The sequence below is a fragment of the Bicyclus anynana genome, chromosome 17, assembly GCF_947172395.1.
Source record: "Bicyclus anynana chromosome 17, ilBicAnyn1.1, whole genome shotgun sequence".
Lineage (NCBI taxonomy): Eukaryota > Metazoa > Arthropoda > Insecta > Lepidoptera > Nymphalidae > Bicyclus > Bicyclus anynana.
The window spans coordinates 2718504-2743736 of record NC_069099.1 but is presented as its reverse complement, the minus strand read 5'-3'; the positions used below and the strand labels follow the sequence as shown (position 1 = coordinate 2743736).

Here is a 25233-nt window from a genome sequence, read left to right as displayed (position 1 = left end):
GAACTTCTTCACAGATGCATCGAAATTCGTAAAATAAAGAACCTAATAACTTCTTGTACTCATAGTTGATAATAACACCCAAGTGTATCGACCTCATTGTCCCAGTCACCAAAGTTCGGATGTTATTAGCACCAAATCGCTATTCGGTTCGTAACTTTTCGTACAAGAGCCTAATGTTTGCTTCCATTATACTTAGACAGACCTCAATTTTGTGGCCAACAAATCCACATTGGAACGCAAGGTTCACATTTGGGGTAAATCAGTAATTATTGTCGGGTGAGACTTGAAGTTCACATTAAGGGTAATAAATATCGTGGTGAGAAATCGAAGCTTTATTTGAAATGATTTTTACACGCTTTATTAGCTTATCACTTGTAACTATGTACTAGTATGTAAAAATCTTGGAATCTTAACTTAACCCACTTCCCGGTCTTCGATTAGGATGAAATTTTGCACACGCTCTGAGTTCTGATGACAATATATGACTAGCTAAGAAACGTCATTACAAATCAAATATGGCGGCCTCCCCAAGATGGCGGACTGGCTGTTTGAAATCCACCCCCATGATGTGAATAAAAAAAAAAGTCACGTGACTTAGTGCGTGCTAAAAGCGTGTTTTTTAGTTTTTTTTTTAAACTATTTAAAGTTATTTTGTAAACGAAGTTAGGCCTTGAATGCGATCTACCCTTGATATTAGTTGACGAAGCAGTCTAAGATGGAAGAGCTTACTTGGAAGGGGTACATGTTTATTCTTCCTCTGACGGTTTCTACGCGGCATCGTACTGGAACGCTAATTCGCTTGGCGGTACGTCTTTGCCAGTAGGGTGGTAACACCTAACATCAGGTGAGAAAGCAGACAAGGGCTAACTTAAATATAGTGTTTCGATGTCGTGTAGAAACCGAAATTTGTGTGGATTTTTAATTTCACTTCTAACAAGATAACCCGCTTCCATCTTAGATTGCACCATCACTTACCATCAGGTGAGATTGCAGTCAAGGGCCAACTTATAAATAATAAAAAAAAACGTGTCATTCAATAAAAAATCTGGATCAACGAGGATAAATTAAAATTTTATAGATTTACTAGCGGACGCCCGCGACTCCGTCTGCGCCTAATTTAGTTTTCACAAATCCCTCGGGAACCATGGATTTTTCTGAGATGAAAAGTTACTTTTGTGTCAATCCAGAGTAAAATCTATTTCCATTCCAATTTTCAGCCAAATTGGTTCAGTTGTTGCGGCGTTAAAGAGTAACAAACATCAACATAACAACATCGAAAGTTTGTATGGATGTTTGTTGATCCATACTTTCGAGTAAATATTATTAGTGACGGCCGCATCACTTGCTTTCTGCATCCACGGCCGTGGGTTCGATTCCCACAACTGGAAAATTGGGTTTTTTCCAGTGTCTGTGTGTATATAAGTATTAAATATGTAGTATATATTATAGAAGTATTTATATGTAGTATATATTATATAAGTATTTATATGTAGTATATAAATGTATATGAATATTATAATATCAACTATCTTAGTAGGTACTTAACACAAGCTGCTTTGTATGCTTACTTTGGGGCTAGATAGTGATGTGTATTGTTTAAGTATATTTATTATTATTATTATTAGCAGGATCTTATTATAAAGGTTATCTGGTATATTATTAGAATGGTTATTCTATAGTTCATTAATTATAACATGAACGTAACGCAATGTTCCCACAAAGGCATTAGTGTTCTACAAATAATATGAAGCGATCTTTATCTCTGTACTCTATGGCTTCAATTATTCCTACACGAAGTCGGCGATACCATCTGAGTTGAGAAACCTTATGCATACTATTATACTAACACTAGCGATATGTCCCGGCTTCGCACGGCTAGAAGCAAGCAGGCATACATTTTTTTTTAATACAGCAAATTATGGATTAATTTTTTTCTTTTCGTATGCGTTGACGGCCTCCGTGGCGCAGTGGTATGCGCGGTGGATTTACAAAAACGGAGGTCCTGGGTTCGATCCCCGGCTGGGCAGATTGAGATTTTCTTAATTTGTCCAGGTCTGGCTGCTGGGAGGCTTCAGCCGTGGCTAGTTACCACCCTACCGGCAAAGACGTACCGCCAAGCGATTTAGCGTTCCGATACGATGCCATGTAGAAACCGAAAGGGGTGTGGATTTTCATCCTCCTCCTAACAAGTTAGCCCGCTTCCATCTTAGATTGCATCATCACTTACCATCAGGTGAGATTGTAGTCAAGGGCTAACTTGTAAAGAATAAAAAAAAATGCCACATCAAAATCTAAATTCAAAGTCAATATTAATTTCAATTAGGCTAGTAGTAGCTATTAGTAGGCTCAGTTTACAAGCACTTTTGAAACGTCAGTCGAAAACTTAAGTGACATGAAATACAGAAGAACAGTAAATAGTTAACAAGGCACACGAAGCCGCGCCGCATTGGAGGGAGAATATGGTGCTTACTCCATATTCTCTCTCCTATAAGGAAAGCCTGTGTGAGGCTATATCACCGTATGAACATTCATTAATACTCTGCGTCTATTTGTTACAGGTCATCGAAGAAAGCATGTGGTGGAGCTGCTGAGTAGTGAACTGCGCGGCAACATGAAATAAACATGGAATCCCCAGTCAGAATATGTATAGGTACGTATAAAAACTATGTAAAAAATACTCAGATTTATTAATCTGAGGTTATTTAGGATATCAGTGCTGTTATTTTTTTAAATATATACACCGATATATTCAAGAAAATCACTAAATTGAATAAAATAAGTTTTTTTTTTTAATAAAAAAAATAGTAGTTTGAATAGAAATAAATATTCATTGATATGGACTAGGAGAAAAAATAATTAAAGCACGAAATAGCTAAACCATTTTATTTTACAGTAAGTAACAAATATAATACATAAACACCCTAAAATGTAAATAATTACATTAATTTATCAAATATTTTACAAACACTTTAAATTCATTAAAATTAGTATTATTAGATAATTGACAAAGCATGTATTTTCAAAAAAATAGTCTGGCAAGTTCGTTGATGACACTCCCATGATATGTGAGCGACGGGGGGAATGACTGCGCGGGTGTGAAATCGTGCATGCGGGGAAGTGAGGTGCATCAGTCGTGGGTTTTTCATTCATCGCTACACGCTCCCGGCCCGCGCGGACTATCGGGAGTTACGAGCGAAGTTGCCAAGCTAATGAGACTTGCGAATGCGATGGCCAGACGGTCCTGTTACCATTTTGTAAAAGCTAGGCAACAAAGAACTTTCAGCTTTTATAAAGTCAGGAATGTCTGCATTCTCTTAGCCCAATAAAACTAAGTAACAATATAAATGTTCAGATTTCTGGAAATTCGTAATAAAAGTGCTGCTGGAAATGCTGGAAAATAAGATGTTCTGTTATATTTTCCACTTTCCACATTTTGTTCTTTTTTAAAACTTACTTGAGCAATTCTCACATTTCAGGTGCAGCTTTAGTAGTAAATTTACTACTAATATACAGCTCGACTGTTAATGCAGATACGCTGCCGATCGGCACAACTTCTGAAACTTTGAGAAATGATAGAAACCCAAGATATGGGAAACTTAACAGCACAACATGGGTTGACAAAAACAAATCAAAACTACCCGACGCAGCGCTCAATGAGCTAAATCCGAAGGATTCGTCAAGTGAAGAAGATGCTGAAAAAAACGCTAAATATAAGGATCGAGGAAGGGTCAAATATAATCTTCAATCTAAATCCACAACAGCTAGATCTTTAAAAAGAGAAACCAAAGCGACTGATGTCGTCATAGTGACACCTACCCCTGAAGTAAAAAAGCCTGCAGAAATTATTGACAGCATGCGGCAATTCAAAAAAACAAAGATACCTGCAGTAACAATAGTAAGCAGCACTGAGCCTATTAGGTCTGAAATAGAACATGAAGATGAATACGACGACGAAGAGGAAGATTTAGACTCTTTTGAGAAGTTTACATCAACTAAGTTTGATGATAGTAGCTTTTTCACTATTCCCAGCTTTGACGATGACGATGGTTATAGTGCTAGCAAATATCGACATGAATCTGATGGACATGATCAACATGAGTATAATAGTCCAACATACAGCAGTTTTTCTGACTTCTTTCCTAAAAGTGTTTATAGTTTGAACCATGAAGAATCCTACAACTCGGAATCATATATTGACTTCGCCTCTGAACTCACTACTCCTAAAAACCCGTTTTTTGATAAAAAGCATAAGAGAATATCATCCAGTAGTGCTAATCAGTTAAATGCAATTAATAAGATGCCTGGGTCCAACATAACGGATGTCTACGACGTTGATGACAGCAAGGGTTTGGATAAAATAAGTAATAGTAGTATACCTAGCAATAAATCAACTATATTTATCAAAAATACCAAAGAGTTACGTTTTGTAGATAATGATGATGAGCGTACTGTAAATAAAGGTCAATCAGATGTGCACGGCACGAGTATCTATTACGAGATGTCAGTATTGTCAACTGAAACGTATACAGATATTGGTAAGGAAAACGATGAAGATTGTGATGAGAATGAGCCCACTGGAACCACAGTTAGCACAACGCTTAATGAGGAACTGGCGTCAATCAAAGCTGCAAAACCAAATGTAGTAGAAAGTTCTACAAAATCTAGCATTCCTGACTCTCAGCCCAGTCCAGTTTCTATATCCACAGTATCTTCGAATTACTTCCCCAGTAGCACACCATTCATCATCCATACTACAGTGAGGCCGATATCGTTCTCCACCCAGAATATATTATCTTCAACAGATACTCCTAAAATTTATTCTAGTAGCTACAACAGAAATCGAAATTATTCAAAACGACTTAATTTCTCCGGCACCAAAGATTCTCTAAACAGTGTGTTATCTACTTTACAAACAGATCAAGTCTCACCTAGCCAAGCCTATAGGCCCCAGACAAGAAGATTTCACTTCACCACACCAAAATCGAAGCCTGTGTGGATGGCACCAAAACGCAACGCTACTAAAAGGATTCCTACTACTATATATTCCGAACATTTTGATATTAAAGACAAAATGTCGTCTACCCATAAACCGAAATTACCTACAAGAACAGTTTTGACTACCCAATCATCTGAACAAATAGACCCTGTAGTACTAAGTGACGTAAGTAGTTCACAAAAGTCTGTGTATTCCCCATCTATATCTGATAACACTATACCATCGTTATGGAAAAGAGGATCCGTCAAGTACGGGACCTCAACTGCAAGCTCTGGTGAAAGGAATACTGGAAATGGAATAAACGATTTGGAAATCCCACCAACTTTAACAGCTTGGGCGTTGGCTAGTATGAGGAGTCCTCCATCATCTAGTTCTGTGGTCAATGCTACTGGAACTACGCCAAAAACTACTGATGAAAATGAGTTGCAAAAGGTTGGAGAAACTATGAATCAACCTGTGTTAAATACTACTGGATCAACGCAGAAAACTGTGGATGAAAACGAGTTACAAAATGTACGGAACGCTGTGAGTCCTCCTGTTTCTAATACAACTGGCTCGACGCAAAATACTTTTAACGAAAATGAGTTGCAGAAGGTCGGAGTAGTTATGGGTAAGTTTGTTGTAAATTTAATGCACTTTGTAGCATCCTGGTTTAAGTAACATAGAATTGGTTCAATTTTTAAAGTATTTTTTCTGAAAAATGCTTTTCAGGTATGATTTTAAAATCGTCATAGTTTTTTAATTACACGATCTTATTGTACACGTTAAACTTTAAAATATGTGAGTATATTTTTTTTAAATAAAGATTATGTAAATTGTAAATTTCACCAAAATCGATCCAGCTATTAGGGAAAAATAGTAGTAATGTAGCCAAAGACCCATGTTATTATATAATCACAATTTACGCAATTTCAAAATCAAACCTTAAGTGATGTAACGTATTTAAACGTGATAATATGCATGATGTAGAATTTTTACTCATTTCAAGACGTATAATAATGTTTTATTTTGCTTCAGACAAAAGTGAAACTACCACAAGTTCATTATCTTCTACTATATCTCTAAATAACGATTCCCTAACAGAAAATATAACAGAAAACTACCAAAGCCGACCGCAGAGTCCAATATTTTCTACTGCATCTGTCTCTGTTGAAACGAAAACTCCTAGTGAATCAAACTCAGAGAGAATACCAGCTGAGAGTAATATTTCCATTCAAAGTAGTCAAGAGCCACCTAGTACAGAGGCAATAAAAACTATATCACGAGACAGTTCTAGATTAAAACCTTCCTGGTTTCCTGTAACGAATGCCCATAACCAAGTAACTGTCAACGAAATTAAAGAATCTTCAAATACAAAAGTCATTCTACCAGTTGATGCAACTAAGTCAACTGGCTTCGAATCTATAACGAAACTACCTGCAGAAATAACTACGCCTAAAGATGATGCAGTGACTGCCTTACAAGAGAAGAAGGAGACAACGAATGACGATGCAGTGGCTGCCTCACAAGAGAAGAAGGAGACAACGACAGACTATGAGATTACTACCATCAGGTTTACGTATGTACCCACTGAAGGATCTATCGAAAGTACTGGCCCTGAGGAAAATACAGACTGGCATCCTGTTTTCCCAACACGAACACGTGCCACCACTGAAGAACAAAACCAAATAACTACCTACAGACCAAAATACGTGACCACAACTGAAAAGTATGAGGAGACAACGGCAACAAATTTTGAGAATACTCCCCAAACAGAAGTAACTGTAGAAAACGTTTCTCAAAAAGAAACGATTGCTACAGCACCAATTACTTCAACAACTTTCACTACAAAATTGCCGACAATAACAACTACTGCTAAACTCTCACCAGTAACAACAGAATTTGTAGAGGAAACTACTGAATCCACTACTGAACCTACAACATATACTGTCACATCTATAGAAAACTCTACAGAAACTCACACCAGTAAACCACAGGTAACAGAACTTGAGTCAACAACACCTATAGAAACAACTACGATTATAGTCTCAGTAGCCACAGAGATAAACTCTGAGAGAGTCCCAGTCACCACTTACATCCCAACTGATGCAACAGAGTCATATGAAGTAGAAACTAGCAAATCATCAGAAGAAAATAGCAACAGTAACGAAGTAGTGGAAGAGACCACTAAAATACCACCTACAACTACTGAAGGCATCACAAAAATCGAAAGAGTGGTAACTACAATAGAAGTGAGATATCCTACGACGTCAGCTAGAACAACGGCTGCGGCTGAAACAACAACGCAGAAAAAAGACGAAGACGAAGGTGAACCAGAAACGACAACGATTGAAGTCACAACGGATGAAACAACTAAATCTGTGAACGACCTGGAGGATCTTACGAGTTACGCAGATGATGTGACTACGGAGGCGTCGTCAAGAGTTCTGGAACAAGAAGCTGGGACGGGTGCAGCCATTGCGATAGCTGTCAGCACGATCGGTGTGATAGCCCTCGTACTACTTGTTGGACTATTGGTGAGTTTTTGCACGGTTCAAAGCATGCTAAATCCAAACGACCCACACGCCTTATAAACAAGCAGACTTCGCGACTATGTTCTCGTGAATATTCTGGCTCTGAACTTCAAAAATCTCCGATCTAATTAAACTTCTAAATGACAAAAGTCCTGCCAATTTTCAAGTACCTTTGTGACCTTTGCGATGAGTCAATGAATATATTAAATTCCTAATGATAATTGGGAAAAACCAGAGAAACATAACAATACTCTAATTAAAAAATATCAATGCTATCTAATATAAAATACTAAAATTAATTAAAAGAAATCATAAAATAAAAATGATCTAGAATAACAACCAAAATACACACTTATCAAAAAATAAATGAACATAAATAGCTGTAGATACAGCTCGTGCGGTTTAACTTGACACCAAATGATGTTTGTACTGTGTTTAGTAGCCAGGTGTCAAGTTAATACGCACGAGTTATAGAATAACACACAACATTAATAAAAAAGGCAGCACACACATAACAAAGAAAACATACATTACTGTAATTCTGTCGCGCGTCTGTAGCGCGGCTGCAGAGCTAAAGCTGGAATGTGAAAACACACGTGCAACTAAAGCGCTACAACCGCGCTACAACCGCACTGCAGCCGCGCGGCAAAAACAGTCATTATGAATGCTGCTTCTTCAGTCTTCGTCTTCCTTTTTCTCTATCTTCGTTTGTCTTCCACCGACGCTTGTTCCACAAAATATCCAAAGTAATGTGCATAATATCAAACTCTCACGATAAATTATGCACACTATTTTGGAGATTGTGAGGACTGTAACAACGAAGATCTGCCCAGCTCCTGAAACGTAACAATAAAATTAATTAGTAAAATAAAATAATTTATCCTCATCTTCAATTTCATTTTAACTTTTTTTAATTTTTAACAAAATTTATAAACATTACAATTATAAATTAAATACACAACACCATTAAAAATAAAAAGAGCCGTGATAGCCCAGTGGATATGACGTTTGCCTCCGATTCCGGAGGGCGTAGGTTTGAATCCGGTCCGGGCCATGCACCTCCAACTTTTCAGTTAAGTGCATTTTAAGAAATTAAATATCACGAGTCTCAAACGGTGAAGGAAAACATCGTGAGGAAACCTGCACACCACAGAATTTTCTTAATTCTCTGCGTGTGTACAATGTATGTTATAATCTATACTAATATTATAAAGAGGAAAGAATTGATAGTTTGTTTGTTAGTTTACATTAAATTGGCTCTGAAACAACTGAACTGATTAGAAAAATTCTGTCACTGTTGGGAAGCTACACTAATCCCGAGTGCTATGAACTATATTCTATCCTCGTATTTACGGGAAGGGGAACCACGCGGGTGAAGTGAAACCGCGCGGCGTCTGTGGCGTGTCTCGTTCTGGATCTGAGTTCTGGGTTGGGCATAATATTGAGCTATTTACTTATGCTTCTAAGAAATTCTCAGTATTATAATTTTCCATTACGGTAAATAGAAGTATTGTAGCTACCACCTTATAAAATATTATTTTGCCAAACATAACAAAAAATGGAAATAATTTAGAAACATAGTTATAACAAACAAATAAATGATTTAGAAATAATAGGAATACGTACTTCTTAAGGTTTCTATTTTCCGCCTCTGCTAACTGGTCTGCTACTGGAGTCCTGAAATGTATACAATTTATTTCATTAATTTATTTTATTGATATATTTAATTAAAAGCTCTAAACCGATCGGAAAATCTACCTATTGTATATTTTCGCCTCAGGCGCAACATCCCAAAGGAAAAGTACTACATACGTACGTACTTTCGCAGAGGAGCTTTATCACAAAGAGCTAACTACTTACTAAACATTATCATATTGTATCATAAAAATATACTAACAGACGCCGTGTTGTTTCACCTACATAGTACCCGTTCCCGTAGGAATATGGGAATAAAATATAGCCTATATTGCTCGCTGACAATTTAGCGTTCCATTGGTGACAGAAATTTTGAAATCGGCTAAGTGATTTAGGTGAAAGCGTAACAAACAAACTCACATTCGCATTTATAATATTAGTTAGGATGTATAACATGTGTATATTACAAAATGCTAAAGCTTAAACGGGTATACATAAAATAGTTTATTTGCTAAGTATACCACAGAACACATAATAGTGCAGAATGATTAAAATGGTTTCTCGCAATCGCTTGCACCAACACCAACGGTCATTTCGCGTCGTAAAAATACCTCCGCTGGTAACCCGACGACTATCGCTGACACTCGACTCCGCTTATCGTATCTCACTAACGAGAACCACTCGGTCACTTGAATGCCTCCCATTTTAACCTGTATTACAGCTATTATCCCGGGGAAAAACCGTATCTAATATAATTATGTATTGGATAGTAAAGTGGATATGACCACTGCCTTCGGTTCGAATCCGGTCCGGGACATGCACCTCCAACGTTTCAGTTGTGTGCATTTTAAGAAATTAAATATCACGTGTCTCAAACGGTGAAGAAAACACATCGTGAGGAAACCCATATACTTAAGAATGTTCTTAATTCTCTACATGTACGAAGTCTACCAATCCGCATTGGACCAGCGTGGTGGACTAAGGCCTAATCTCTCATTCTGAGAGAACACTCGTGCTCAATAGTGCGCCGAATACCCTCCTTAAAGGAGGGCGGCCTTGCCCTACACCCTTATCTTCACGAACATATTAAGACCAAGAAAAGATAAATAAATCCGTTCAGCCGTTCTGAAGTTTTAGCGAGACTAACGAACAGCGATTCATTAATATATGTATAGATGTATATTATATAAATCCTCAGGTTCTTTTTATGACTCTATTTTAACGGCCTACTACAGAGCCCCCTCCTTTAAGGAGAGCATATAGAACCCTCTATGCTGCCCCAGAATGAATTGGCGGGGGGAATAATATTGAACTCTTACGATCACTAGATGTTAATCGACCGACCGACGAATTTTTACTGAATTAATCTTAAAAGAATAGCTCTGTATTTCACAGTTCGACCTGGGACTCGAGCCCAGGGTCTTTAGCCATGTGGCACTTCGATTCTCTTTCTACAATCGCAAACGCTTCGAAAACTATAAAAGTGTATGGGAATGACATATCAGATCGATAACGTGATCACGTGACCTGTCGATACCGAATGTCATTCCTAAACATTTTTCTAATTTTCGAAGCGTTAGCGTTTGTAGAAAGAGAATCGACGTGCCACATGGCTACATGCCCAGGAACTCTTGATCCGAAACCTAAGCGTTGTGACCAGCATAAAAAAACAGTTAAGGGTACTCATATACTCATACTACGAGTATAAATTTATATTATTCAATACGTAGTAATCAAAGATTTTCTACTATTAGACATGTTACGTGCCTACAAAATCACCGAAAAAGAGATCCGAATTCCGCTACTCCACTTGAGCGCACACATGTACAATTTTGTGTACATTTATATTATTAATAGTTAAGACTATTAGCAATCTATATCCGCCTCAATTTCGACGCGCTAGTGACATATCGAATAGTATCAAAATCTTTGGTCGTAATAGTATGCTACAGTTTACTATATTATTAACCTTACATTCTGTCTGAACGAGTCATTCATGACTAAGGAATTACTTGTGATTAGACGTTAAAAACATTTTTACTATGACTACCAAGTAATAACACTTTTCTGTTAAAAAATTAATAACTGATACTAATTAGTGAAAATCCATTCTCGCGTGCCTCGTTGGTCCAGTGGTTAGACGTGGTGTTGGATCACGAGGTCTTGGGTTCGAATCCTGGGTCGGCAAATATTATATATTGAATTGTTCTTTGTTTCAAGAAATTTTTAGTTAAAATTCTCAGCCTAAAGTCGTTGGTAAACTTCGGAGAGCATTAAGCCATCGGTCATTATCATTAACGTCTCTTGTTGGTTGTTAATTTATTTAACATAACTGACGCCGCGCGGTTTCACCCGCTTGGTTTCCGTTTCCGTAGGAATACGGAGATAATATATAGCCTATAGCCTTCCTCGATAAATGGGCTATCTAACTCTAAAAGAATTTTTCAAATCGGACCAGTAGTACCTGAGATTAGCGCGTTCAATCAAACAAACAAACAAACTCTTCAGCTTTATAATATTAGTATAGATTCCTCACCCACCAACCTTCATTGTAGCAGCGTGGTGAGTCTCAGCTCCATATCCCCTCTCCTATAAGGAGGTCTGGCCATTTTTTTGACATTTTAACATTTTTTTTTATTGTTGACAAAAGAAACCTGTTATTTTTTTAAGATATTACAGTTTTATGTAACAACTAAAAAATAAAAATAAAACTTACCCGTATCACCTTTTCTTCTTGTGTTTATTTAGAAAACTTAATGAAACACTTAAAATATTAGGTAAAACTCATTAGTAAAACGTGTATAAAATTAAATTAACAAATAAAATATGTTATTTGTGTATTAAATAATTAAAAAAAAACAATTTAATGAAGTTAAAATAAAAGTAATGCATTAAAATATTAATAGAATAGAATAAATAAAATAAAAAATATTAGAATATAGTAAATAAAATGTAAATAAATAAAATTAAAAGGAAAATTAATCATATTAGAATTAAATACTAACTTAAATGTCACGTTACATTTAATATTAAAATAAATTAAATTGATAAAAAAAAAATAAAACAAAACAAGTACTAGGAGTACATTAGTTAGTAGGAGTGTATCCCTTCCGACGAGCGCAGGAGTTGTGTTGCAAAACTGGCAAAGGGCGTTACTTAAGCAAAGCTTACACTTGACTTTGCTATACATGCGGGGCCGGCAAGAAAGTATTGCCTTTTTAACACCCAATGCAAATAATGAGCTCTGCCGTGTTAATTGCTATGACATTACATTGTGTCTTTAGATACAGTGTTTTGTGGTAACACACATATACAGTGGCGTGCACAAGGTTTTTAACTAGGGTTTGCAGTAGACTTACTAATTGTAAAAAATGGAAAATTCCTTTGCCAATACGAACATCGCACTTTTTACTGGGTGCGCAGAGTAGTGCTTGTTTGCATCTATGAAGTGCACGCCCCTGCAAATAAATAACTTCTTCGCATTATTTACATAATAAATAAGTAAATTAAACAATTTTTCAGGAATTAAAAATACTCCGAAATGCTGTAATAATAATATAATCTCTTTAACAGCATTTTGTTTTGACTAAATGTAAAGAACTGCGATTTCTCAAAGGTTGATGGTTTTTAGATATGATATGTTAATCCCTAATGTGTCCTCCTATATTCCGTATCTGTGGTAATTTATTCCACTCAAAATATTTTTGTTAATTGCATCTAGATCTGTGCAGTCCTTCTGAAGTGTAACTATACGGCAAAGTCTTCCTAAACGTATGTGATAAACGAAAGTTTGTAAATAAAATCCATTTGTCTAATCAATCCCTTCCGAAGAATTTCAGTTAGATCTGAAATAATATACGAACAATTGCCAAGACATAATCAAGCAACTGCTAGTGGTAAATTAAGAGTTTTAAAAAATACTATTACTATTTGACTAATAGGTTAACCATTGCAATACTTTCTCACGGGTCCACATTCCGTAGGTGCCTAAGTCCTTACTAAGCGAAGTGGCCCATATCGCGACGTAGAGGATGTTTTTACAAAGTGAATTATAAACAGTGTCGATGATGACGGACCTTAGGGAACTGTTCCCATTTGCATATCCGACACGACTTTACTGTGTAGGTAGGTGTAGGTAGCTATGAGAGCAATATGTCTGTACATTATATGTAGATATAAATGTCAATTATATTTGTTTATAAATAATTAGGTTGCTGATACTTTATCCCTCTCTTGTTAATATGTCGGGATAAAAAGTGTCTAATATGTGGTTTATTACCATACTTAATCTAATCATTCACTGTACTAAATCTAGATCCGTTCAGCTGGTTGAGCAATAAATGCGTATCATCCATGTAAATTAAATTTTCTAAAACTTTCCGATACTTTGTTGGACAGATAATAATTAATATTATTAATATGACGGTCGTTTTGTACATATGAAAAATAAAATTCTCATCCTAAGTGTACAACTATAAGCATCGAGGTTAACACTATTAAGAAAAAGTTTTAAAGTATGCATCGCTTAGGCCTTTGTACAATAAAATTTTAAAAGCTGGCTCACTAATTTTGTGACAAACTTTTACCTACCAGCAAAGCGATTTAGCGTTCCACTATGATGCCGCGTAGAAACCGTCAAGAGGAAAGGGTGGAACTTTGTTTCTCTTCCAAGTTATCCCGCTTGCATCGAAATTGCATTGACACTAACATCTCGTGAGATCATTATCAAGGGCTAACTTGTCGTTGGATACATCGTACATACGTCACAATCACGTCACGTAAACTGTAAATATCGTGGTACAATGGAAACTGTAAATCAGTGCTGAGTTGGTCGTAAACTAAGGTGTGAAGTGGTGTTGCCAGCGCTGGCCGTCATCGCTCTCCCCGTTGAGTGCCAATTTGAGATTTTGACTTTGCGATAACGAAATATTTTAATGACCGCTCAAGTTCGTAACGTGATGTATGGAAAGCTGTGCTTTGAAATAGGAATTGAAAGATTTCCTGTAATCTCGGTAATGTATTATTTTCAAATAGGTGATAACTCATTCACTCACTCACTCACTCACCTATTTGAAAATAACTTTGGATTTTATGATAAGAGAATGATGGAGAAATAGGTAATTTCTAAAATAACATCAATAGCATAAATCAATTTAGAGAATGTGTGGTATCAGATTACAATAATCCAGTGCCTAACCAATGTTCGTAATAAAATAATTATTTCGCTATGACATTATTTTAATAAAATATTAAACTAATTTAATCCCAATCAATAATTATTTACAAAAAAATAGACAAATTAATTTACTAAATGATAATTGTTATGAAAGAAAATGTTTTAAATCCAAATTTAATAGAATTATTTTATTTTATACGCCTAATATAAAAATTATTAAATCAAAATAAACTACAAATTGATAAGCTAAATTATAAAATGAGATGAAATATAATTTAAACAAAATCTTTGGGTTCCTCACAATGGGTTTCTTTGAAAATTTATTATAAGTGCTCTTTGAATATTTAAATTTATTAAACTGTTATTTTTCCTTTTTTTTTCAACAAAAATTCAGGGTATCTATTCTGTAGCTGGCAATACTATCAATTAGATGAATTAAAGCTTCCCAGCTTCCAAAAATGTTGATACGGCAAAATGTCTTCTGCTAAGCTTACTGCTGATAATATAACATTGTCGAGTGTTTATGTAACTAATATGTTCTGTACCGTTTGGATTCATTGAAACGGGAGATAAACTATGAAACCCGAGACTTAAATAAACAAATGGTATAATTAAAATGTTTGATTATTCTTATTTCCGGACCCTGTTATGGTGAAGGGTTAATTAATACCTAGAATAATCGAGTAGGTTTTTTTTTAATTCTTTACAAGTTAGCCCTTGACTACGATCGATGCCCTTTACTACAATCTCACCTCATGGTGATGATGCTATCTTAGATGGAAGCGGGCTAACCTGTTAGGAGGAGGATGAAGGTAGGGTGGTAAGTAGCCACGGCCGAAGCCTCCCACCAGCCAGACCTGGACCAATTAAGAAAATCTCAAACGGCCCAGCCGGGGATCGAACCCAGGACCTCCGTCTTGTAAATCGACCGCGCATACCACTGCGCAACAGAGGTCGTCAGCATGACCTTTAATGGAAGGCTAGCTCCACATGCCATTAAGTACCCTCAAGCAATTTGTTTAAAGCTGTTACAGCTGATGGCACAATAGAGATCAATTATATATTAAAAAAAAATAGTGATGATGATGATGATGATGATGATGATGATGATGATGATAATGAAGATGATGATGATGATGACGTTGCAGCTGGTGGTACGTCGTCGCGGGCGCCGTGGCGTGTACGCCCAGCGCTGCACGCCGGTGTCGCTGGACGCCTACAGCCTGGACAGCGTCAGTGTTGGACAGCGCAAGGGCAACCAGCGCCTGCGCGCCAGCAAACGCAGCTATGGCAACCCGGCCTACGACGACGAGGTGCGCTTCGGTGGATGTTTGTGTGGTTGCAGACATCTGTGTTAACCACTATCTCGTAAATCTATGGTGTTAACCACAGAACAGACAACGCTAAAAGCTAACGCTTTTAGCAATCGAACTAGCCTGGGAGCGTGGCCCGCGTACACCCGGGTGTGCGGAACATCGCAAGGCTGTCCGCGCATGTACTAGCAGTCTTGTTTTGTTCTGTGACAAAAGGAATAAATAATATTCAACTCTAAAGTAAGGTGACATATTTCATTTTTCACTAAATATTAAACAGCCATTTAGGCCACGCCCCTGGGTAGTGGGTACGCTGGTTTCAATACAAAGAATTGACACTTTATAAATCTAGTTACCTCTTATATCTGTAGTGTTAACAGATAGATTGACATAGAGAGAGAATTTCAAATAACATATTTTTTTTTGTGATTCCAGAATTTTTAAAATTTTTCAAGTTATATTTGTAAAAAGAAAAGAATTATACAAATTGGTCCATATACAACGAAGTTATGCGCGAACACACATAAAAAATACGGTCGAATTGAGAAACCTCCTCTTTTTTTGGAGTCGGTTATTGTGATTTCAGAATTTTTAAAATTTTTCAAGTTACATTTGTAATAATGGTCTTCAAATGGTCGGTTTAACATAAAAAATTTCACTCTTATGGGGTTAAACAAGGGTTGAATTTTTTTTAATGAAATTCCGTGACATAAAACTGTTTTTTTTTTAAATTCCTGAATGTCTTTAAATCGAATTATTAATTACATTCTCGTTCAAGTCTCTTTCAGTGCGCTTTCATTCATCGGTTATCCTTAGCCTCTCTGTCTAAGTACACTCGCGTTAACTTTTATTACAAAAAAAACTGAATTGAAATCGCTTCATCCGTACGGGAGTTATGGTGCCACATACAGATTGCCAGACAGACAGACAGAGATAATATCAATCAAAATAGGAGTTCAAGAGATTAAGCCAAATAGATAGACAGACAATCAAAATGAAAATGTAAAGGATATTTGAGATTTTCATAATACTCGTGTTTGTGATTTTCGACTTGTTTTGGTAGCTCTTCATCTTTATTTTAACCCCCGGCGTAAAAAAGAGGGTTGTTATCAATTTTACGTGTCTTTAAAGTAGGTATTGTACCTGTCTTCCAAACGAATGGACCGATTATGATGCGGTTGAATGTAGAATTGAAAGTTGACGTGATCGACATCATTTTTAGAGGTAGGTTTTAATCGTAGCAGTACGACGAATAGACGTTAAACCAATCCGAATATTTCATAGTTTTTCGGTGACGAACTGACTCAAAAATCTTTATAAATCATAAATCATAAATCATTTATTGCCAGAATATACAGATATTGTTACATTTTAATGTTCCTACACAATCTGCCTCATAGGCTTAGGTTTTAGCTATTTGGACTCTCGCTTGTCGGCTATTAATGTTTTTTTTTTTTAATTTTTACTTAACAGGTGACATCTCACCCAATGCAGTACCCAGCCCTGGCGAACTTCGCTCTGGACATCGAGTCCATAACCGCGGAGTTCTCGGAGATACCGTCGGTGTCGGTGCGGCCCGACGAGGTGCCGCCCGGCTGCGAGGACAAGAACAGATACTCCAACGTGCTGCCGCTGCCGGAGACCAGGGTGCCGCTGCGGAGGATCGGCAGTGACCCCACTACGGAGTATATCAACGCCAATTATGTTACGGTGAGGCTTGATACTTTTGTATCCTCTCAAACAATGCAATAGTTCTCGACAATTTCGCTTTAGACATCGAGTCCATAACCTCGGAGATTAGTGACCCTACTACGTAACATAGTAGTAGAGCCGTGATAGCCCAGTGGATAATACCTCTGCCTCTGATTCGGAGGGTGTGGGTTCGAATCCGGTCCCGGGCATGCACCTCCAACTTTTCAGTTGTGTGCATTTTAAGAAATTAAATATCACGTGTCTCAAATGGTGAAGGAAAACATCGTGAGGAAACCTGCATACCAGAGAATTTTCTTAATTCTCTGTGTGTGTTAAGTCTACCAATCCGCATTGGGCCAGCGTGGTGGACTAAGGTCTAATCCCTCTCATTCTGAGAGGAGACTCGTGCTCAGCAGTGAGCCGAATATGGGTTGATAACGACTACGTAACATAAAGGAACGTTAATTATGTTATGAGGCTTAATACTTTTGTATCCTCTCAATACCCAGCTTGTACTTCGTTTAGCCTAATGCAGCAGTAACACAATGCTCCTCGCGCTGCCACAAGTGGCGTAAAATGTGGCACGAAGAGTAACTGGCCACACGACGTCTCTGCCTACTTCCCTCGCTAATTTCCGCGACATTCGTGTAGTGTGTGACGTAAGATTCGTGCCACAATATATTTGTCTACGTTTGTCTTACACATACCATCACGGCGACTAAACGGTGGAATTCATAGTCGTAGTAGGGGGCCCCTAAGGGGATTATTCAGCCGCTATGTGTCGAATTTAACCCCTACGCGTTTCATAGACAAAAGAAACCCCTCATTTGACAGGAGCTGGCGGCTGACTGCTGAATTACCGATATTTGTCAGCCAAACCATCCCCTGGCATTTTTTTTTTGTTGTTATTCGTGATTTATTTATTAGAAAGTGGACGTTCGGATCGTTATAAATGAAGTTATAAACAGCGAGTTATATCAGTGCGATATATATTCGCAATTGTGTAAACCCAGTATAATACTATGGCGATATGGAATGTACGAAAGTACTCATATTAGGCATAATATGCCTCTGTTTGATGAAGAATGAACACAGAAGACCAAGAGAGGAATACCAATACCGCTAGTATTATACATTCTAGCAGCACTTCGATTCTATGAAACGGGATGTTATCAGGTACGTACCTTTGTTCATTATCAATAATTTTTTGTTCATGAAGACGCCGCGCGGTTTCACCCTGTGTGGTTTCCATTTCCGTAAGAATATGGGGATAAAATATAGCCTATAGAGCTCGGGGATAGTGTAGCTTCCCAACAGTGAAAGAATTTTTTAAATTGTTTCAGTAGTTCCAGAGCCTATTCAAAACATACAAACAGACAAATCTTTCCTGTTTCTATTATTAGTAAAGATAAATTAGGAGTAGATATAAAACCAATTAGCCCAGTGGGTATGACCCCTGCCTTTGATTATGATGGTGTAGGTTCCCAACAGTGATAGAATCTTTCAAATCAGTTCAGTAGTTACAGATCCTATTCAAAACAAACAAACAAATTTTTCCTGTTTATAATATTAGTATAGATAAATTAGGAGTAGGTCAAAATCCATATAGCCCAGTAGATATGACCTCTGCCTTCTATTCGGAGGGTGTAGGTTCAAATGCTGTCTGAAACATGCACCTCCAAATCATTTCAGTTATGTGCATTTTATGAATTTAAATGTATATCACATGTCTCATACGGTGAAGGAAAAACATTGTCTCTACATGTGTGAAGTCTGCCAATTCACATTGGGCCAGAGTGGTGGACCTTATCCCTCTCATTCTGAGAGGAGACTCATGCTTAACATACTCATGATGAAGAATTTAATTAGTTTGTTTGTTTGTAATCTAACCTATATAAATGTTAGGTATACCTATCTAGTTTTGATTTAGGAAATATATAACCTACATAAATGTAACTAACATAATGTTTATTTTCAGACTGTAGGTGCAGTCCATCAAGCATTCTATGAAATAACATAAATGCCAAAAGTCAAGCTGTACTGATGTCACGCATAGGTATACATATAAACAACCCCGGAGGACCCTATACACAGATTTAAAGAAACCGGCTATCATGGCAGGGAATAGCAGTGATGAGCTCTGAGAATACTGTTTTACCAAGAATACTGAGAATACTTTGGTTCTTGAAAATCTGAGTTTTCAGATCACAGTAATTGGAAGACCCACATACCTTGAAAAGTCAGCAGCATTTAATATCAAGGTAGTAGGAGTGAGTGCAGTATGTTGTAAGGTGGTCACTCACTCTGAAGTCCATAACAATAGAAAATGTATACAAATCTTAATTGAATGAAATTTATTGATTCACATCTTTAATAAAGATAATTATTAAATGTTTACTTCTGCATTTTTCATTTAAGTCTGGCCCTATAAAAATATACAATAATAACAATAAGTTATATGTAAATTATGTATTTATTGTTGTTATTAATTAAACTTTGTATAAAAAGGATATAGGTTTGATTTTAGAAATGCAATAAGTACTGTGTGGTTCATTATTATCAGCCCATTACCGGGCCAAGCCTACCTCCTAAATATATAATATTATGTGATCTAAAGCTTTGTGAAATGCAATTTTACCACTATTCCTAAGGATAAGCTACACTTATATTTATTTACTGCACTTACTATAAATTGTAAGAAAATACAGCATAATAGTACCTACTTGTAATTATTTCAGCTAATTATAGGTGGTTTTGAGTAAAATAAACAAATTTCCTCTTACAATATTTTTTTTATTTCAAGTAGGATTACACATTACAAAAGTATGAAATATCAAACTACTTATATAGTAAATAGTATGCTTGGGATTTCTCTGCGTGATCGAATCACAAATGAGGAGATCGGCAGACAAACCAAAGTCACTGACATAGGTAGCACAGCGAGTCGTGAAGCTGAAGTGGCAATGGGCAGGCCACATACTTCGAAGAGCCGATGAAATCGCAGTGTTGGTCGAACCCCCACTAGGTGTACCGAGGGCATTAAGCGGGTTGCAGGGAGCCGCTGGACGCTGGCGGCTCGAGACCGTTGTGTTTGAAAGTCCATGAAAGACGGCTATGTCCAGCAGTGGACGTCCATCGGCTGATAATTTTGTATATGATCATGTTCGTCCACATAACTTCAATATTTTTCTAACAACTCCTTCTTGTGAGAAAGAAACTTTTTGATAAAATTGATCTATTGTACAATTGAACGAATTAAATTTTACTACGATAAATAAAAACAAAAAGTAAATGAAAATATTAGAAACTCAATTATTTTGTAAAATGTCAAAGAATTAACAAAATACGTCTCTCTGTGGTTGTGTCACAGAATTTTCAAAGATCTAATGTAAAATCATAGACAACATTTGCTTGAAACTCCAGTCACATAGGGGCTCTCCAGTAGTTTGTTTATGAAATGCAATGAAGGATGATTCAATAGTCAGCCCCTGGGTGAATACTGAATATTGGTTTGTGGGGGATTGTTCACTTCACGACTATGAATTCCAGGGTAAGAGATATTTTTGATAACGCCCGTGTCAGTTTACAATATCTCTCTAGCCACGAGATATGTTGTTGACGCAAATCCGTCTGGTGGGTCTAATGACGGTCACACACGGTGAAGTATATAACGCTGGTTGCAGCGCGCAAAGGCATGTTTTATGCAGTGCGTTGTAGACAACGCCGTATGCTTGACCGTCTGTGGGCGGTGTAAGTTATATAAGGAGAGAGGCCTGAGCCTGAAGAAAGTCATTAATAGACTGATAATGGCCGTAATTGTATGTTTGTCGTACTCCCAGGGCCCCGGCAATATCCGCAACTACTACATCGCGTGCCAGGCGCCGCTGCCGCACACGGTGGTGGACTTCTGGCGCATGCTGTGGGAGCAGAACTCGCGGGTCATCGTCATGCTCACGGAGTACATGGAGAACGGCATTGTACGACCTTTTTGTTTTTTTTTTTATTCTTTACATGTTAGCCCTTGACTACAATCTCAACTGATGGTAAGTGATGATGCAATCTTAGATGGAAGCAGGCTAACTTGTTAGGGGTAGGATGAAAATCCACACCCCTTTCGGTTTCTACACGCAACTTACCGGAGCGCTACATCGCTTGGTGATACGTCTTTGCCGGTAGGGTGGTAACTAGCCACGGCCGAAGCCTCCCACCATCCAAAAAAAAGCAATGTTAAAAATAGGTAAATCCAAAGGTTTTACTTATTTTTATCATTTTGAAAAGTTGTATTATCAGAAGTATCTACCGAGTCGGCTACTTGTGAAGCAGATTTTATGTGAAGAAAAACCATTACACATTATTATAATATTATGAATAAAAAGCTATTAAACAATATGGGTGGGTTAAGTTTTTAATTAATTTTTCCTAGATATTCTATATATATATATATATTTATTATTATAGTATATTATTCATGTAAAAATATCTGAATAAAAAGTAGCCAAGTTCTTCTAATAACATCAACCATTTTCTCGTCAAAATCAATGTAGGAATTCACAAATCGTTTTTTATAATAAGTACGGTGGGTGTTTTGATATAATTAAAGTTTAAAAACATATCGATCTTTAAATTTACTGCTACTAAAAATATTTATACAAATTATAAGTTTACTGTAAGCCCCTAGGAAAGACAATAAAAATGTAGTAATAAATATATTTTCTTTCTTTCTTTCTTTCAAAATATAAGAAGTCTATAACAAACTACCTAGTAATTAAGTAGATAGTCAGTGATAAATTACAACTGCTTATTTTCAACCATTTCAAATATCAGGAAAAATGCTACGAATACCTGCCGCCATCTGAAATATCCGACAACAGAAGAACATTTGGAGAGTTTCAAATCATCCTCAAGAAACGGGAGCAAAGGGACAAGTACGCGATATCCAGCATCCAGCTGATCAACCTGGTGACCAGGACCTGGCGGGAGGTGACTCAGCTCTGGTACTTCTGGCCGGCGAAGGGGGTTCCTGATGATTACGACTCCATCATCGATTTCCTGTCCGAAATGAGGAGTTACATGAAAGTGTCGCAAACGGCGAAGGAGTACGATGAAGATGGTATGATGTTAATTCATAATCATTTAAAATTATTGTCATTTGTTTACATTGACTTTGGTTCAAATAACCAAATCATGTGCCTTCCAGTTAATAATGAAATCTGATTTCTTTATAAAAGTGGTGATGACGATAAAGTTAAAATTGTGGATTTGTACTGGATTGGACTATTTATTAACCAACTCCTAAAAGAAGGAGGTTCTGGTTCTTTTCATTTAATAAGAATTCATATACGCGCTTTTGTCACAGGGTACGCCTATCTATAAGTTACTTTTAATTTTTTTTCTTGACATAAAATAATTTGGGATGAGTTCTAATTAATCTGTAGTTAGTGCTATTAGCTAATTACTGAAATCTAAACACCGCTTTTTTATTCTTTACAAATTCATCAATAGCTTATTTTCTCTAAAAGCTACTTTCATGGATCCTATGATACCTTACTTTCAGACGTTAGCGATACCATTCATATACTCGTAGTAGTCTTGCAACGTATTTTCACGGAAAATCTCAAAAAATTGCTATTAAGGCTATTAAGGTAGTTATCATCATCATCATCATCAACCCATATTCGGCTCACTGCTGAGCTCGAGTCTCCTCTCAGAATGAGAGGGGTAAGGCCAATAGTCCACCACACTGGCTCCATGCGGATTGGCAGACTTCACACACGCAGATAATTAAGATAATTCTCTAATTAATCAGGTTTCCTCACGATGTTTTAATTCACCGATTGATACACGTGATATTTAATTACTGAAAAGTTGGAGGTGCATGCCCCGGACCGGATTCGAACCCACACCCTCCGGAATCGGAGGCAGAGGTCATATCCACTGGGCTATCACGGCTCTTAGCCTTATCAGTTATCATAGCTTTCAATAATGGATTTTTTTTTTAAATTTTCATTTTGTTTGTCAGGTGTGGAAGTGATTTACCAAGACCAGAGCCGCTCGTCGTACCACAACCTGTCGAAGCTGCGCAGCGACGAGAACGGCTCCGGGAACGGCCTCAACGTGTACTCGCCCGCCAAGGCCGAGGAGATGATGAAGAGAGGCACCGCCACCAACGGCACCCTGGGCAGGATGAAGGCTGCCTCCGAGATTGAAGGTATTTTACTCTCCACAATAAAAGAAGAAAGATGTTTAACAGTGGTATTCATAGACGTTGTAGGGGCACCCCCAGGGGATAGAAGGCAAAAACAGTGTTTTAAAAAATGCTCTTTCGATCAATTAGTAAATACCTTATTATTGTTTGATATATTTCTCAGTCTATTTTAAAAGATTACAAGACTAGGCAGGCCTCTTTCCTTATAGGAGAGAGATTAGAATAAAATAGAATTCCGAAAGTCCGGGATCACACTGATTTTTTTTTTAGAAACTAAAAATACTCAGTAGGTATTTTATAGCCCCAATTCCGAAAGTCACACAGTAAACCCAAAGAACACAGAACGCTTAATATTAGTGGAGACGCTTAAGGGGCAGCTAACAAGGGATGTCAGATTACAAAATAATTGGGTTGCGAAGTTGTGTAATAATAAAAAATCTAATGAAAAATTAAGTCTTGCAACCAAGTGTCCGAATATGCTGGACATAGTTAGGCTTTTGTATTCCGTGACCGGTCGGAATAAACGATGTCCGACTTGTCCAGCTTTGGTTAGGCTTTACATTTAACAAACGAGCGAATGACGAAAATTCAAGGCAATAATCATACAACATGTCAAAATGTTTGTCGGATCTATGTATTAATGCATGTATGTAAATTATAATGTTGTACTGATGTACACAAAATCCTCATTAATGTTGGCTGTTCAGCCTTTTTACTGACTGGACTGTCCGGCTTTTAATTTCGGCGACCTGGCAACGCTACCGGCAACGCTGGTACGCAACGCAATGGGCTACTATACACGTGGCATGTCCCCAGGCGTGCGGCCGTGCGTGCTGGTGTGCGCGTCGGGCGCGGGGCGCTCGGCGGCGCTGATGGCCGCGGACCTGGGAGCGCGCGCGCTGGCGGCGGGGCAGGCCGACGTGCCGCGCATCGTGCGCCGCCTGCGCCAGCAGCGCCCGCACGCGCTCACCAACCGCCACCACTACATCTTCCTCTACAGGGTGAGTCGACATCTGCCTCTTCTTCTTCGATAAAGATCGTAGCTCATTAGAGCCACCCGGGGCCCGACCCGCACCGCCTCGAGTGGTTAGTATTCTTCGTATGTATTTGAACGGGCATACGTTCATTGCAGCAACTCCATACCATCACCGGATCGCCTCGCTAGCGTGGTGTCCACGCGCGAACAGTGAGTGGGTCTGGGGCCACTCGATAATAGCTCGCTGTTGTCATGCTTGGCTCGCGTGAAATAGTACTCGGAAATTCGTTAACCACGCGATGTATTTTTTTTTGATTCTCTACAAGTTAGCCCTTGATTACAATCTCATCTGATGGTAAGTGATGATGCAATCTAAGATGGAAGCGGGCTAACTTGTTAGGAGGAGGATGAGATCCACACCCCTTTCGGTTTCTACACGACATCGTACCGGAACGCTAAATCGCTTGGTGGTACGCCTTTTTTGATAAGGTGGTAACTAGCCACGGCCGAAGCCTCCCACCAGCAAGACCTGGACCAATTAAGAAAACCTCAATCGGCCCAGCCGGAGATCAAACCCAGGACCTTCGTCTTGTAAATCCACCGTGCATACCACTGCGCCACGCTGGTTCACTGGTGACAACGCGGCGTCCACCCGTGGTCCACCATTCGACTACAAATGGACGTCTAGCGACGAGGCGGTGCGGATCGGGTCCCGGGTAGCTCTAAT

The 25233-nt window shown here is 37.8% G+C and overlaps 1 protein-coding gene and 1 long non-coding RNA gene across 3 annotated transcripts in view; both read left to right on the top strand.

The window, feature by feature from the left end:
- Positions 1-25233, top strand: part of LOC112046833 (mucin-17) — an 85057-nt gene that overhangs the window by 56152 nt on the left and 3672 nt on the right. For both annotated transcript variants that reach the window (XM_052886384.1, XM_052886385.1), the window contains 9 exons: positions 2559-2650; positions 3477-5606; positions 6014-7512; positions 15469-15633; positions 17107-17343; positions 21165-21302; positions 22150-22435; positions 23345-23533; positions 24347-24531. In XM_052886384.1, the coding sequence (XP_052742344.1) occupies positions 2623-2650; positions 3477-5606; positions 6014-7512; positions 15469-15633; positions 17107-17343; positions 21165-21302; positions 22150-22435; positions 23345-23533; positions 24347-24531 (4857 nt within the window). In that variant the 5' untranslated portion in view covers positions 2559-2622. The remainder of the gene's footprint in view (positions 1-2558; positions 2651-3476; positions 5607-6013; positions 7513-15468; positions 15634-17106; positions 17344-21164; positions 21303-22149; positions 22436-23344; positions 23534-24346; positions 24532-25233) is intronic.
- On the top strand, positions 17351-19722 carry LOC128198894 (uncharacterized). Its single transcript, XR_008251589.1, has 2 exons — positions 17351-18501; positions 19304-19722. It is a non-coding gene; the product is annotated as an uncharacterized LOC128198894 (long non-coding RNA).